This window comes from Syzygium oleosum, unplaced genomic scaffold, assembly GCF_021117445.2.
Source record: "Syzygium oleosum isolate NSW1041296 unplaced genomic scaffold, Sole_v2.1 Sole_v2.33, whole genome shotgun sequence".
Classification (NCBI taxonomy): domain Eukaryota; kingdom Viridiplantae; phylum Streptophyta; class Magnoliopsida; order Myrtales; family Myrtaceae; genus Syzygium; species Syzygium oleosum.
The window spans coordinates 519,328-532,058 of NW_026607517.1; the positions used below are offsets into that span (position 1 = coordinate 519,328).

The 12,731-nt window shown below is 45.7% G+C and overlaps 3 protein-coding genes across 4 annotated transcripts; 2 read left to right on the forward strand and 1 right to left on the reverse strand.

The window, feature by feature from the left end:
- The first annotated feature begins 397 nt into the window (after nucleotides 1-397).
- LOC115690358 (pyruvate kinase isozyme A, chloroplastic-like) lies at nucleotides 398-4,540 on the forward strand. Of its 2 annotated transcripts, none has more exons than XM_056304997.1 (7): nucleotides 398-1,324; nucleotides 1,513-1,600; nucleotides 1,697-1,887; nucleotides 2,719-2,837; nucleotides 2,956-3,199; nucleotides 3,285-3,519; nucleotides 4,148-4,540. In XM_056304997.1, exons 1-7 carry the CDS (start codon nucleotides 809-811, stop codon nucleotides 4,300-4,302), a joined length of 1,548 nt encoding a protein of 515 aa, XP_056160972.1. In that variant the 5' UTR covers nucleotides 398-808; the 3' UTR covers nucleotides 4,303-4,540. The 2 variants fall into 2 exon arrangements, with proteins under 2 accessions (XP_056160972.1, XP_056160971.1); XM_056304996.1 differs by having other exon boundaries at nucleotides 417-1,324; nucleotides 3,974-4,540.
- A 2,801-nt stretch (nucleotides 4,541-7,341) lies between these two features.
- Nucleotides 7,342-10,210, forward strand: LOC115690343 (uncharacterized). The gene is made up of 4 exons (XM_030616671.2): nucleotides 7,342-7,734; nucleotides 8,716-8,930; nucleotides 9,086-9,193; nucleotides 9,822-10,210. The coding sequence occupies exons 1-4, from the start codon at nucleotides 7,521-7,523 to the stop codon at nucleotides 9,942-9,944; spliced, it is 660 nt and encodes a 219-aa protein (XP_030472531.1). The 5' UTR covers nucleotides 7,342-7,520; the 3' UTR covers nucleotides 9,945-10,210.
- Nucleotides 10,211-10,883: 673 nt separating this feature from the next.
- Nucleotides 10,884-11,909, reverse strand: LOC115690357 (F-box protein SKIP22-like). Its single transcript, XM_030616689.2, has one exon. The coding sequence runs from the start codon at nucleotides 11,907-11,909 to the stop codon at nucleotides 10,884-10,886; it is 1,026 nt and encodes a 341-aa protein (XP_030472549.2).
- Nucleotides 11,910-12,731: the final 822 nt, after the last annotated feature.

Consider the following 12,731-nt stretch of genomic DNA (forward strand, 5'->3'; position numbering starts at 1 on the left):
GTATTCGTCTTTGCAGGAATCTCTTCCATCACGATAATACAATCTACTGCGTAACACACGACGGTCTCACGTCGAAGTCCACAGACCGCCCAAGTTGGATTTTTCTTTAGGCTCTGGAGGCAACAAAGGCTGTCCATTTGGGTGGGGAAAACTCGGGACCATCTGACGTGAGACCACGACAGAACATCCGATTTGAGATCTGGTCTTTGTTCTCAAGTCTGATGTCTGTGTCCGTACAACAGTACACAGGAGAAATTGGAGCTGACCCGTGATTGCTATTGGCTTACACTAAAGAAGGAAACGACTCAGAGAGACCGTGGAGATTTTCAGCTTCTGCGTAGTTAAGAGGTTGAAGACAAAGCGCACAACTAGCCACGCTAATGCTATAACGAAGAATAATGGTTGACCGTTAATGTTGGAACACCTTTTTAAAAAGTTACCAACGCCAGCGACCTACTCTGTCCTTTGAACTCATCTCCAGTTCTTTAATGCATTAATTTAATTGCTAAACCAATGGCGGCAGCAGTTGTTCCGGAGTTTGCAGCAAAGTTGGTTTGACCTTTTGTGGTCACCTTCTTGCTTTAAATATTTGGTACTCTCCCAAAGAAATCGGACCCTTATTGTAATCTTCACTCTCTCTCTATTGAAAAGTTCAGATCTTGACGGACTCTACGATTTCAAGGCGAACTGTCTCTACTCAATACATTTTTCACCTGTGCGTGTCCAAGACTTCATCGAAAGCTGATTCCTGAACTTGGTCCCCAGATTTTCATCTGCAAGTAAGCGATAATATTCGATCGTCAGGAGCATGGCAGTCGCAGGGGAATTAACGGTTCCTTGTGGTCAGATCAGTTCAAAGATCCCAACTTTCAATGCCAAGAGCCAGATTTTTGGTGTGCCCATGATTTCTTGCTCTGGAGGGAAACTGAAGAGTTGGATGTCTACTGGAGTTAGAGCAGTATTGCAAATGGGAGTGGGAGCAGCTGAGAGTGGGAGCAAGATTGGGGGTGCTTTAGGTTTTGATGTGGTGTCGCAGGAAGAGTTGAGAGAGAAGGGTTTTCTGGGTATGAGGAAGACAAAGCTCGTGTGCACTATTGGCCCTGCTTGTTCCTCCTTGGAAGATCTGGAGAGGTTGGCATTAGGAGGGATGAATGTGGCTAGGCTCAACATGTGTCACAACTCGAGGGAGTGGCATTTGGATGTGATCAGGAAGATCAAGAAGTTGAATGAAGAAAAGGGTTTTTGTGTTTCGGTCGTGATTGATACCGAGGGCAGTCAGATTCATGTCGTTGATCATGGTGCTCCTTCCTCTGTCAAAGTAGAGGTCAGTGTGCGACAAAGGGATCACTTAATGCTTCATAGTTTAGGAAGTGTCGATAATTCCGGACTTCTTTTTTGTGATATTTTGTCTGTTCTGGTCTGCATTTATGTTTAAGCTTCATCTTAATTGATTACACTTTAATATGCTTAATCCTATTCTCATGGTGCTTTGTTTTGCTCTGAGAAAATTAGGAAGGATCGATCTGGTTATTTACTACGAAAAAGTTTGAGGGTTCCCGCCCTTTCACTGTCCAAGCAAACCACTCCGGATTTTCTGAAGGTACGAGTCAATGCATAGATAATGGAGCCTTTTAATGTAATTGACATATTTTGACGTCTAAGCGTCCCTCTCTACGTTAAACCTAAACTTTCGCAGGTGTCGAGGTTGGTGATGAGCTCGTTATTGATGGGGGCATGGCAAGTTTTGAAGTCGTTGAAAAGATTGGGAATGATTTGAAGTGTAAGTGCACAGATTCTGGTTTGTTTCTTCCTTGCGCAAAGTTCAGCTTTTGGAGAGATGGGAAGCTTGTCGAGAGGAATTACAAATTGCCTACTCTGTCAAGAAAGGTGGATTTCATAATCCTGGTTTCTTGTTTATATTCCTCAGACTTGGACGTTACTGCTTTCAGTAGTCCTTTGATGATTTCAGTGTGTTGTTCTTGCTTCAATGTGGACATTCTGCATGGCTTTTATTTATTGCTGGCTTGTTGCACTATATGGTCGGCTGTAAGAAAACGTGAGAAAAGGAGAAGACTACATTCTCATGCATTACCATTTGTGCCAAGAAGGGAGAAAAGTTGGTTCTGGCAAACCATAAATAGCCCAACTATGACTGTGCCGGAGCTTCATTTGTAAAATTTTGTTGCGGCCCCTTATTCCTTTCTTCTGAAGTGGGTGATTCATAATACTGTATGTGGAAGAGCTATCCAGGTGTTACACATGCTATATCATTATTTCTAGCGCACGGTTGTGGGGCTACAAATTTGCCACATGACCTCGGCACTTCATTGCAATGTATTGATACCATTACCATCTGAATCCTTGATACTTTCGCGTTTGATGGAAATGGTGGTTAATATAAAACTGAGAAGTGAGCACTAGCTTACGAGGATGGATATGAAAAAGGACTCATCAGCTGGGAAGTATACTAGTGGAGATGAGATGATTATCATGCTGATTTAGGTTCTCTCTTCTTGATTCCCACTAATTAAAAGCAACATATTAATATATATCAGAAAATTCTAATTCGATGCTCCTGAATCCTCTCATTGTCACAGATTGTTTTTCTTAGATGGCGAAATTGCACTGCAAGCCTTCAATTGATGATCTTGATAAACAAAAAATCTACGAATTCCTTTCAAGCTTGTGAGTTCACTGTATTATATGGTTTGTTTGCAGGATTGGGCTGACATAGACTTTGGAATTGCTGAAGGTGTAGACTTCATTGCAATGTCATTTGTCAATGATGCTGATGCAGTCAGCAACCTTAAGGATTACATTTCCACCAAATCATCCAAGTAAGTTGAAGTGTTGCATAAAGTTCACAAGAAGGAAGTTCTGTAGTCTCCTTTTCTACAATCATATGGAACCTCTTGATATTGGAATCCAAAACAATATTTCTTTCTCATTTACCAGATCTATTAGAGTATTGGCAAAGATAGAGAGCCTAGAGTCTCTTCAAAAATTGGGGGAGATTGTTGAAGCTTCCGATGGTATCATGATTGCTCGGGGTGATCTTGGAGTGGAAATCCCCCTGGAGCAGATTCCCACAGTCCAAGAGAAAATAACTTATGTCTGCAGGCAAATGAATAAGCCTGTGATTGTAGCTTCGCAACTTCTCGAGTCCATGGTCGAATTTCCTACTCCAACCCGTGCGGAGGTACTATTTGCTAGGAATGAATTTCTGTTATATAGACAGGCCAGTTACATTCACGGAGTCATTGATTTGATGCTCGGTTCATAAGGTTGCAGATGTGTCTGAAGCAGTTAGACAGTATGCCGATGCTTTGATGTTATCAGGTGAATCTGCAATAGGATCATATGGACAGAAAGCTCTTTCTGTCTTGCGAATGGCTAGCAGTCGGATGGAATCGTGGAGCCGGCAGGAAAACCGACAGAGCACGCTCTTTCATCGTAAGCTAGGAACGTCATTGCCTGACCGTATTGCTGAGCAAATTTGTAATTGTGCTGCTGAAATGGGTAAGATTCCTTTCTCCTTCAGCATCCTTATATTCTTCCATGTATGTTTTATCATGCTAGATGTCCAATATATGCTGCTAGCCAGCATTAGATACTCCACAATGATATACTTGTGCTTTTGAAGCATTTTAGACTAGCAGTTGGTGGTTATTTTTGGAGCCAAGAATCGAGTACCATCTGTTAAAATATTACATGAAAATTGGGATGCCCACTTTGTGCCGTTGTCCAGGTAGACTCATACAGCCCAAGCTCTCAGGTTATGGTCTGTAAAATAACCGAATCTTGAACACTGTCTAGTTTGTTCGAGTACACACGAATTTTGAATAGGCACACTTGCTTTTTTTTTTTTGCACGAACACTTGCTTCTAGTTGAGTTATGATCTATTATTGGACAAATCAACTGTACTGGTTGAAATCAACATGGAATTTGTGCGCTTTTCTGTTCACTTCGCAGCTAACAACCTCGGCGTTGATGCCATTTTTGTGTACACAAAACATGGACACATGGCATCTCTTCTGTCACGCAACCGTCCATACTCTCCCATATTCGCGTTCACGAACGACAAAAGCACCAGGATGGCTCTCAATTTGCAGTGGGGAGTTATTCCCCTCTTCATTGACTTGACAGATGACATGGAAGCTAACATCGCAAGGTCAGTCGATCTGATGAAGGTGAAGGGGTTGGTGAGGGAGGGAGACACTGTACTGGTGGTCTCGGATGTCACTACCACCGGTGCACCCTCTACTGCTTTCCAATCAATCCAGGTGAAGACCATTTCTTAAGCACTCGAACCACACAATAAGTTATCTTTATATCGATTGCAGCTTAAGTCTTCTTTACATGATGCCATTCATGTATTACCTGTTGATTGGGTAATGCACGATTGCTTTGAAGTTTTAGAGGATATATAGACCTCACTTTGGGTTCTGATGCAACGCCCTCAAGCTCAATCTTGCATTGTTAAGCTAGTGACTGAACAATCATGCTTGCTCAAAAGTTGCTAGTTCAAAGTTTTGATCACTTGAGCATCTGTTGGCACGACAAGAACGCAAAGGGAAAGCATACGTTACTGAACCTGGACCGCTTAAGTAGCTTAAATGCAACACTAATCAGGAGCTTGCTTTTGCCTCTGTTCAAATGCACTTGTACCTGAAACGCTATGTATCTTGAGCACGGAGATTAGAGGGAAAAAACCACCAAAAACCCCAAACTTTCCCACTTGTGACACATTTACCCCGAACTTTTTTTTGTGACACCAAAAACCCCAAACTTTGTTATTTGTGACACATTTACCCGATATACATTGTCCATGGGTATTTTCGTTTTTTAGCTTTTTCTTTTTCTTTTTACTTTTTTTCTTTCCGACGAGGGCCCCTCGCCGGATCCGGCGAGGGGGCCCTCGCCGCCGTCGGGCGAGGGCCGCCCGCCGGATCCGGCGAGGGCCGCCCTCGCCGGCGTAGGCGAGGCTCGCCCTCGCTCGCCCGAGGGCGAGCCCCACCCGGACGCCGGCGAGCCTCGCCCGGCTCGGGCGAGGAGGGCGAAGCTCGCCCGACGCCGCGAGCCTCGCCCGGCTCTGGGCGAGGAGGGCGAGGCTCGCCCGACGCCGCGAGGCTCGCCCTCGCCCGGGCGAGCGAGGGCGAGGCTCGCCGCGCCGGCGAGGCTCGCCCGGCGAGGGCGAGCCTCGCCCTACGCCGGCGAGGGCGGCCCTCGCCGAATCGCCGGGCGAGCCTCGCCTCGCTCTGGGCGAGCGAGGCGAGCCTCGCCGCGCCGGGCGAGCCTCGCCCGGCACGGGCGAGGAGGGCGAGGCTCGCCCTCGCCGGGCGAGCGAGGGCGAGCCTCGCCGACGGCCGGCGAGGGCCCCCTCGCCGGAAGAAAAAAAAAGTAAAAAGAAAAAGAAAAGCTAAAAAGACGAAAATGCCCATGGACAATGTATATCGGGGTAAATGTGTCACAAATAACAAAGTTTGGGGTTTTTGGTGTCACAAAAAAGTTCGAGTAAATGTCAAATGGAAAGTTGGGGTTTTTTCCCGAGATTAGATATCTTACATATGTCTGAAGCTTGCGATATCGGAGGAGCGGTCCTAGATAAGAGACAATTACACTCCACTGCTCGCCACTTCTAAATCTCGTGAGAAAAAAACAATCAATGTCAAGAAAGAGAGAGAGTTTCGGACTCGAGATCATCTGTACGATACAGACAAATCAAGCGTTCAGATACCATGTCAAGGTATTTGTAAAACTCTACATCCTGCTTGTCCCATTTGAACCCAAAGGCGTGCAAGAAAGAGGTTGAAGAGTTCTGTGCGTGCATGGCCCGTCACATGGACTTGGAGGTAATAGAGGCAAAACAATTTTTTGTCCAAGAGAGACTTATGGTGCGCATGAATATCATTTTGTGCTCGGGAACTATTTCTGAACAGAAATGATTTTTTTTTATTCTGTGCCCGGAAACAATTTCTGAGTATTTGAAGGCGTTTGATAACTGACCAAAATTTTTATTCCTAGAGTAGAAAAGAACGGAAATGCATTTGGTAACTACACAAAATTTCTGTTCCCAAATAATATTTTGAATTATTTAATTTTTTTTTTCTTTCTACCCATTTTCTTCTTTGGCCATGGCCGTCGCGCGACCGGCCAGCCTAGAAGCAGCGAGGGCGTCACGGCCCTTGCCCCGGCAGCCGGGCGAGTCTTTGGACCCTCGCCCGGCGAGGCGGCCTAGCCCGATCGGGCGGCCGAGCCTCGCCGTCGGTCGCTGGCGAGGCCGAGCCTCGTTGTCGCGACCAGCTGCGAGGTCGGCTTCGCCAGTGGTCGCGACGGCAAGGCTCGGCCTCACCGGATCCGGGCGAGGCCGAGCCTCGCCGTCTCTGCGGCGAGGCCGACCTGTTGTCGCGACCAACGGCGAGGCTCGGCCTCGCCGTCTGGCGAGGCCGCCTCGCCCGGGCGGCGAGGGTCCCCCGCCCTCGCCGGCGAGGGCGACCCTCGCCTCCGCCGGCGGCCGGAGAGGGCCGTGACGCCCTCGCCGCGGCGGAGAGGGCCGTGACGCCCTCGCCGGCCCTGGGCTGTGGCCGGTCGCTGGCGGCCAGCCCAGCCCAGGGAAGAACAACACAAAAATAAGAAAAGAAAAAAAAGAAAAAGAAGAAAAAAAACTGATTCTCAAAATTGTGTCGAGAAGCAATTTTTTTTTACTTCTTGTTTCTCTTCCAAAACTGTTTCTCGGCACAAATTTTTGCAAAAATGTGTCCGGAAACAAAAAAGTTTACCAAACGCATTTCTGTTCCCAAACTATTTCTGGGAACAAAAGAACAGAAATTTTCACTATTTGGCACGTTGCCAAACGGGCCTTATTTGCGCAAGCAAAAAAGTCATTGTCCCGCTAATTCCGAATCCAATCAGTTTTGACGTTTCTGAATAACGCTTTCCTGTGAAACTTTTTTGGTGCATGTTGATGAACCAATTTGGACTTTCTGCTCACTTCGATTCAGTGACACTCATCCCGATCGTTATGTTCTTATGCATTGTAGATCTACTCAATGCAAGAACAATTATGCAGACGGTAGTAGTAACTATAATAACGATATGTAACGATAGTTTTTTCTACATTTCATGCCAGACATAAAAAAAAATGCGACTGCCTCCGCTAAACTTGCGTCTCTAGGAGCTTCGCCCGGAGGCAAATTACACGTCGCCATCTCTCTCTCTCTCTCTCTCTCGAAGCGCAGTCGCATACGCACAGCCACAAAACAAAGGCGCGCACGTTAGCCCTTGCCCCGGCCCCCCCGCTAAATTTCGCCTCCCCTGCATAAGAACAGAGACCAGCCGTCACGCCCGCGTTTCGTCTACCACTGGATCCTTTGTCCCTCTGGAAGAGAAGGCAAAGCGGCCCACGCTTGCTGCTTCCTTTTACGCAACTTGTTCTTCTCGTTCTTCACATACGAACATGAAATTCTTCCTTCGCTGACGCATGTAGCCTGAGCACAGAACTGAACAGAGTCTGCAACTGATGATGGCTTCGCTGCAGATTGCGAGACCCGCTTTCGCCTCGGCTTCCGTCCCCCGATCGAAATTCAGCGGGAGCTCGAGGTGGTGTAAGGAATCGGGACCCAGGAGGAGGGTTTTGAGATTGATGGATTGTGGGTATTCGAGGGATGGTTTGAAAAGGCGGCCTTTTGTTTCGTGTAAAGTCCAGGACGGCGACGGGAAAAGCAATGGAATTGGCAAGTCGCCTTCTTTTTGCTCTCTTCGTCTTTTGTTTCTCGCATTGAAAGAGGCTTCCTTCTGTTTCTGGTGGTTTCCTCGCGCGGATTGATTCTTGGGCTGCCTTGCTCTTTTCTTGTTTTGTTGATGTTTTGCGTTTATGGGTATGCTCTGCAATTTCATCTTTCAAGCTACGCTTACGAGACATGCTTCTCAAGCGTGTCGAAGATTACCCAGTTGGATGAATTGAGACAATATGGCACAAATTTTTGTTTCTTTTTTCCTCTAGATCGATTTGAACGTCATACTCAGAAGTTCTGTTTGCTTTCTTGCTTTGCAAGTGCAGAGTCTCTCCTGAAAACTGCATGTTGTGTGTGTTTTAGTAGGAGCCACTACTCATACAGCGTCCCACAATGCTTAATGGTTGTGAACCGAATCAATCTTGTAGTCTTCGGGGGATGTGTGAACCTGGATGCTAAGCGGTGCTGGTGGATTGAATGGTGCTGGTGATAATTCGTTCTTGAGCGGATTCATTTGTTGGAATTAGTTTATTTGAATGGCCCAGTGCGCTTTTGGCAGCTCATTTGTGGATGTTAAAAAATTGCTTGCTGAATCACAGTCTAGGAGCGAAAGGTGTCTTGGTTACTCCAGATTAAGCAGGATTTCTTGTCACCACTTATAACAGGTTGATGGAAATTAAGGAACTTTCTTGGGATTTATTGAGTTTCCCACTTGTATCGATAGCTCTTCTTGCAGAGAGAAAGGGAGAAAGGGAAATTTCATTTACCTGTCCAAAAAGCAGAAAGGCACGGGGGGGAAGATCAAGGTTTCCTTCTTTAATCTTGTTGGTGAAGGCAGATTGTGAATTTGTGATGCTTCACATTACTTTTTCTTAGGCTTATATATATTATGATCTCCTTCCTTTGCATTTGTCCATGTGTTGTGTACATGAGAGTTGAACCATTCCAGTTTTTAATCACGACATTATCAATTTACTGCAGGTGAAGAACCTCCTGAATCGTTGTTTATGAAAGAATTAAAGAGGAGGGGCATGACTCCCACTTCATTGCTTGAGGACACAAAAAAGGGCACCTACGACAATGGATTAGAAGAAGAGAGGGGTTTCTCGAAAAGAAATGCAGTCTCTACTGAACCAGGAAATAATTTAACCAACCAAAGGGAGCAGTCCATGGCATTGAACAGTGAGGGCCTCGAGGTTGGCAAATTCAAGCTCTTTTTTCTTTTTGTTATCAAGTTCCAACTTTTGTAGCTCAAACCTTAAATAATGAGCTTTGACAGTTTTTCTCCCCCTTGTTCTGGCTCATGCGACGTGCATTCAAGAAATTGAAATTACATATATATTCTTGGCAGGGACTGATTCCACGGGCTAAACTTTTGTTAACACTTGGAGGGACTTTCTTCTTGGGGTTTTGGCCACTGATTCTTATAACTGTTGCATCCTTTTCTGCTCTGTACCTCGTAAGCTACCTTTCTTGGCCTTCCTGCTGTACATGTGACTTCCATTAGATTGCCACTGGCCAGACACTTATTATACTATGAGACCCAATTCTGTGGAATATCGTTTTCTAGCTGATTTGTCTGTGCCTAACATTATAGCAATTTGCCAGACACTTAATATGCTATTGAGAACCGATCCTGTGGAATTTTATTTCTCTCGCCGACTTGTCAGTGCCTAACATCGTAGCGATTTCAGCACATAAGTCCATGAATAATATTCTAAATCTCTTTTGTTGAAATTGATATAATGCCTAGGACGTTGTCTCAGTCTAAAAATGCTGTGGCACTTACGTTTGTTCGAGTCGCCAGGAAAATATGCATGAAATGAACAGTCACTTGCTCTATCATTTGCGGTATTTTCTTGTCCTTTGGATTATGATATTGATGTACGTATAAGTGGATAGTACAAAGGTATGGACTCAGCAATGTTTTAGCATCATTTAAACTTCACAGCATTTGCTCAGGCTTATTCCTATTCAATTTTCTGTCTAGTGCCGTCTCTTCGGAACTCTTGACTCCGTTTTGATTTGGAAGCACTTTGCAAAAATTCCGGGATCTAAATGGTAATACCCCTCTGTTTATTTGACAGTATTTTGGACCGACTTTTGTTCATGATGGAAGCAATGTGCGAGTGTCGCCACCCCAGTACAACGATCCATATGCACTTCTCGAAGACGAAAGAATATCCCAAATGGCTCCTCGAGTTAATTGAAGCAGAAAACGTCATCACTCGAGCCAATTCATTGAAGATCTCTGCTGCAACTTGCTACCCTGGCTTATGTTTATGTCCATGTATATCCTTAATCAGATAGAACCTGCGTTGCCCTGGTGTTGGTCGCCGGTTGGCTCGTTATCTTCATGCAATTGCTTGAAAGATGTAATTGCTACTCATATTGCTGTATTCAATTGGTTATATGTTCCAGATGAAGCAGGTCGCTGAGACTGTTTCTTGTAAACACATAATTTGAATCATTTAAACGTGCAATGTCTCGACACTAGACGGCACCACGGGTAGCCGATGCCTTAGTTTCAGCCGTAAGCTCAAGCCATACACACATGGTAATACTAATTATAATCTATTAGGTCAATCACACGACATGAGTCGTAGGATGCAATCGAGTGCCTCTTAACAATGACTTTATACGTATACATTGTTTAGCTGGAATTGAATAAGAACTCGTTAATGATCAAGTCAGCTCTAATTAACTTCATGGCCGGGAAAGGAAAAACTTTGATCAACTCTGTTCTGCCAAGAGAAACTCTAATCAACTCTATTGAAACAAGAAAGTAGTTGTCAAGAACACACAACTTCATGTACAATGGATTAGTCAGTATTGGTAGGTAACATGGAAAGCGAAGACTCCTGTAAAAACTAAAATTGACAGTATAACTCCAACCTTTGTCAAAGTTCAATCAATCCTCATCTTCCTAAGGGCTAAGCACCCAATTCTATCTTTACAGCAACCATTTCATAATACCACAAGTGGTACACTATGTCGGCAGCTATCGCGCGAGGGTCATCGAGATCTGCTCAAATCCCTACTCACATCACCAGTTAATCCTCCCTGATTGCATTCAGGGTAAGAGTTGAACTTGACAAAATGGCTGTCTGAAAGGAGGAGGAACCGAGAGTCCAGTTAAGCGATCACAATCACCGCCTGTAATTCCTCAAGCAATAAGGTACCGAGACCCCTTCAAATTCTACAAGGGGAAGGCCTGTCCAGTAGCGAAGGTGTCTGAAACCAATTGCTCTCCGTCTTCTCTTCTTCTTCGCCGTCCACGACCGTGCGAAACGCTGCTTCCAATTGAACATCCCTCCGCCTTTTGCCGTCCGCCCTCCAAACTCCTCCACGTACTTTTGCTCCCACAAGTCATCATTGGATGTCAAATCCCGAAGTTCCGAACACGCGCATCCTACCCTCGCGAGGCCAATGCCGGGAAGCGATTCGAAAATCTTGAGCTTCAGTTCCGCGGGAAGGTGTGCGAAACAGGACGGGACCGGCAAGCCAGCCCTTTCGGCTAGGTCTATCAAGAGCGGCAATGCCAAGCCATCTTTCACAAGCATCGAAAACTCGAACACTTCTTTCAGGGGATACGAGGTCGAAGAACCACCATCCTCATTCGCTTCCACCTCATCGTCGTCGTCATCGCCTTTTGCCCTGATCAAGTCTATAGCAGGAGCAAACCTGCGCTCATCCAAACAGACCCTACGCAAACCCAGCTTGGCTTTGGCTAGAATTCCATAGACAGTGATGAAATGACCAAGGCTCTGAAACTTCAAAAGCACCCGCTCGGACATGTTCAGACCCTGCTCCCGAGCCACGAGCTCAGGCAGGCTGTACCACAAGGACATGGCGAACGCCGTCGACGGCGGCCGCTGATCGGCGGGCATTCTGGTCGCCGGGTCAACCGCGACAAAGCCGGACTCCTGCATAACCGCGTGCACCGCCGCGACTAGAAGCCTATGCCCACCACCGTCGCCGCCGCCGCCGCCCAATTCCTCTCTCAAAATCCTCCTAAGAAGTACGTAAGGCTCCGAGAACTTACCGCGGACCACAGCCGACCCATCCGCAGCGCCATCGAGATCAACACTTCCGGAAGAAGAATTACGTCGACCCTCGGCGCTTGTCGGAGCATCGGCTTTCTTCTGTCCATCTCCAGGAACCAAATCGGTCATCTCCGAATCCGCCGCCGCTGCCGCCGCCGCCGCCGCCTCCTCCTCCGCCGCCTCCTCAGGCCGCCGTCCTAAACCGGGGCAACTCTCAGAATCCATGCCCTCGGTGCCCTTGAGGAGAGACTCGATCCGATCCGATCCGATGCTTCCTGCAAAACACGAATGGTGCGTGTCAACGAAGGGTCGATACCACGAAAACTTTGGTAAATTTATAATAAATTTACCTAAACTAATTTTTTTATCAATAAAAATCTTAAAATTAATACTCTCGTAATAAATTTACCCTCTATTAATTTTTGTTAATTTTAATATTAAATTGCCCAGTTGGATAATACGTGTACTAATTTAGGATTTTACCCCTCCGTTTGTCACAAATTTATCAATTTGTGATTTTTCGCGGTATTAATCCAATTTGACGGAGGATAAATTTGTCACAAGTGTACCAATTTTGGGTTTTCGGTAGTCAAAAAATTAGTTTAGGATAAATTTATCACATGTGTAACGGTTTAGGTTTTTTGTGGTTAAAAAATTAGTTCGGAATAAAAAAATATACGAATTTGAAGTTTTTTCCTGATATTAACCCCGTCAAACAATCATGTAAAACATTGCCACGAATACCTCCTAATATACAACGTTTGCGATTCCCGTGCTAAAAACTAAAGCCCACCTCTTCTTATACATAAAAATACTCTAAAATTTCAAATTCGAGAGTATTCTCAACGTTACTCATAGCCGCTCGAGCTTCATCGAGCTCGCGGTATTCGCGGGCTCTTCTCCATCTTCTCCTTCACCCGATCGAAGCATGTTCCGAGTCTTTAGCAATCG

What these genes read in the sequence shown, in the direction of transcription:
- LOC115690358 (XM_056304996.1), top strand. Translation starts at nt 809, where the DNA reads ATGGCAGTCGCAGGGGAATTAACGGTTCCTTGTGGTCAGATCAGTTCA. An exon ending in CCACTCCGGATTTTCTGAAG is followed by an intron (nt 1,601 to 1,696) that starts GTACGAGTCAAT and finishes AAACTTTCGCAG; the next exon opens with GTGTCGAGGTTGGTGATGAG. An exon ending in CTACTCCAACCCGTGCGGAG is followed by an intron (nt 3,200 to 3,284) that starts GTACTATTTGCT and finishes TCGGTTCATAAG; the next exon opens with GTTGCAGATGTGTCTGAAGC.
- LOC115690343 (XM_030616671.2), top strand. Translation starts at nt 7,521, where the DNA reads ATGATGGCTTCGCTGCAGATTGCGAGACCCGCTTTCGCCTCGGCTTCC. An exon ending in CGGGAAAAGCAATGGAATTG is followed by an intron (nt 7,735 to 8,715) that starts GCAAGTCGCCTT and finishes AATTTACTGCAG; the next exon opens with GTGAAGAACCTCCTGAATCG. An exon ending in TGAACAGTGAGGGCCTCGAG is followed by an intron (nt 8,931 to 9,085) that starts GTTGGCAAATTC and finishes TATTCTTGGCAG; the next exon opens with GGACTGATTCCACGGGCTAA.
- LOC115690357 (XM_030616689.2), bottom strand. Translation starts at nt 11,909, where the DNA reads ATGACCGATTTGGTTCCTGGAGATGGACAGAAGAAAGCCGATGCTCCG.